This window comes from Otolemur garnettii, unplaced genomic scaffold, assembly GCF_000181295.1.
Source record: "Otolemur garnettii isolate 467f Iridium unplaced genomic scaffold, OtoGar3 scaffold00025, whole genome shotgun sequence".
Lineage (NCBI taxonomy): Eukaryota > Metazoa > Chordata > Mammalia > Primates > Galagidae > Otolemur > Otolemur garnettii.
In genome coordinates, this window is record NW_003852420.1 from 21485607 (window position 1) to 21487105 (window position 1499).

The 1499-nt window shown below is 41.8% G+C and overlaps 1 protein-coding gene across 1 annotated transcript; it reads left to right on the top strand.

Moving 5' to 3' along the window:
• Positions 1 to 281: 281 nt before the first annotated feature.
• Positions 282 to 861, top strand: LOC100955222 (ATP synthase subunit d, mitochondrial). The gene has a single exon (XM_003788187.3). The coding sequence runs from the start codon at positions 314 to 316 to the stop codon at positions 797 to 799; it is 486 nt and encodes a 161-aa protein (XP_003788235.1). The 5' UTR covers positions 282 to 313; the 3' UTR covers positions 800 to 861.
• The last annotated feature ends 638 nt before the right edge of the window (positions 862 to 1499 follow it).

The following is a 1499-nucleotide window of genomic DNA, read 5'->3' on the forward strand; positions in this document are numbered from 1 at the left end:
AAAAAAAAAAAAAAAAATTAACACCTTTCTGTGACAAAATTACTCAACAAACCAGATATTATCCCAACATAATAAAAATCATATATGAAAACTCATGCCCAACATTATACTCAGTGGTAAAAGAATGAAAGTTTTTCCTCTACTATCAGGAACAAGACAAAGATAGCTGCTTTCACTGCTTACCTAGTGAAACCTTACAATCTTACCTATACAACCTAATAATGGCAGTCTTAGCCAGAGAAATTGAGCAAGAAAAAGAAATAAAAGACATCACTCGTGACTGTGGCCATCAGGGTCGGTGAAGGATTCCAAGATGGCTGGGAGAAAACTTGCTCTAAAAGCCATTGACTGGGTAGCTTTTGGAGAGATCATACCCCGAAATCAAAAGGCTATTGCTAATTCCCTGAAATCTTGGAATGAGACCCTCACCTCCAGGTTGGCTACTCTACCTGAGAATCCACCAGCTATTGACTGGGCTTACTACAAGGCCAGTGTGGCCAAGGCAGGCTTGGTGGATGACTTTGAGAAGAAGTTTACTGCCCTGAAGTTTCCTGTACCAGAGGATAAATGCACTGCCCTAGTGGATGCTGAAGAAAAAGAAGACGTGAAAAGTTGTGCTGAGTTTGTGTCTCTCTCAAAGGACAGAATTGTGGAATATGAGAAACAGCTGGAGAAAATGAGGAACTTGATTCCATTTGAGCAGATGACCATTGAGGATTTGAATGAAGCCTTCCTGGAAACCACATTAGACAAGAAGAAATATCCCTGTTGGCCTCACCGACCAATCGAGAATTTATAAAATAGTCTGGGACAAAGTTCTGGCCCTTATGTTACACAATCTGGACAGTAAAAATAAAAATTCTTCCATAAAAAAAAAAAAAAGACATCACTCGGCACCTGTAGTTTAACAGCTAGGGCACTAGACACATACACCAGAGCTGGCAGGTTCAAATCCAGCCTGAGCCTGCCAAACAGCAATGACAACTACAACCAAAAAACAGCCAAGCCTATGGCAGGCACCTGTAGTCCCAGCTACTTGGGAGGCTGAGGCAAGAGAATTGCTTAAGCCCAAGAGTTTGAGATTGCTGTGGGTGTGACACCAGAACACTCTACCCAGGGCAACATAGTGAGACTCTGCCACAAAACAAACAAACAAAAAAAAAGAACATCAAAATTGGAAAAGGAGTAAAATTATCTTTGCTTGCAGATGACATGACCTTATATGTGGAAAACCCTGAAGATTCTACAAAAAAATCTGTTAGAACTAATAAATGAATTCATTAAAGTTGCAGGATATACAACTGCATGTCATCATATACATGTCATTACAGGCAGTGCCTGTGGCTCATTGAGTAGCATTGAGTAGGGCACCGGCTCCATATACCGAGGATGGCAGGTTCAAACCCAGCCCCAGCTAAACTGCAACAAAAAAATAGCTGGGAGTTGTGGCAGGTGCCTGTAGTCCCAGCTACTCAGGAGGCTGAGGCAAGAGAATCACC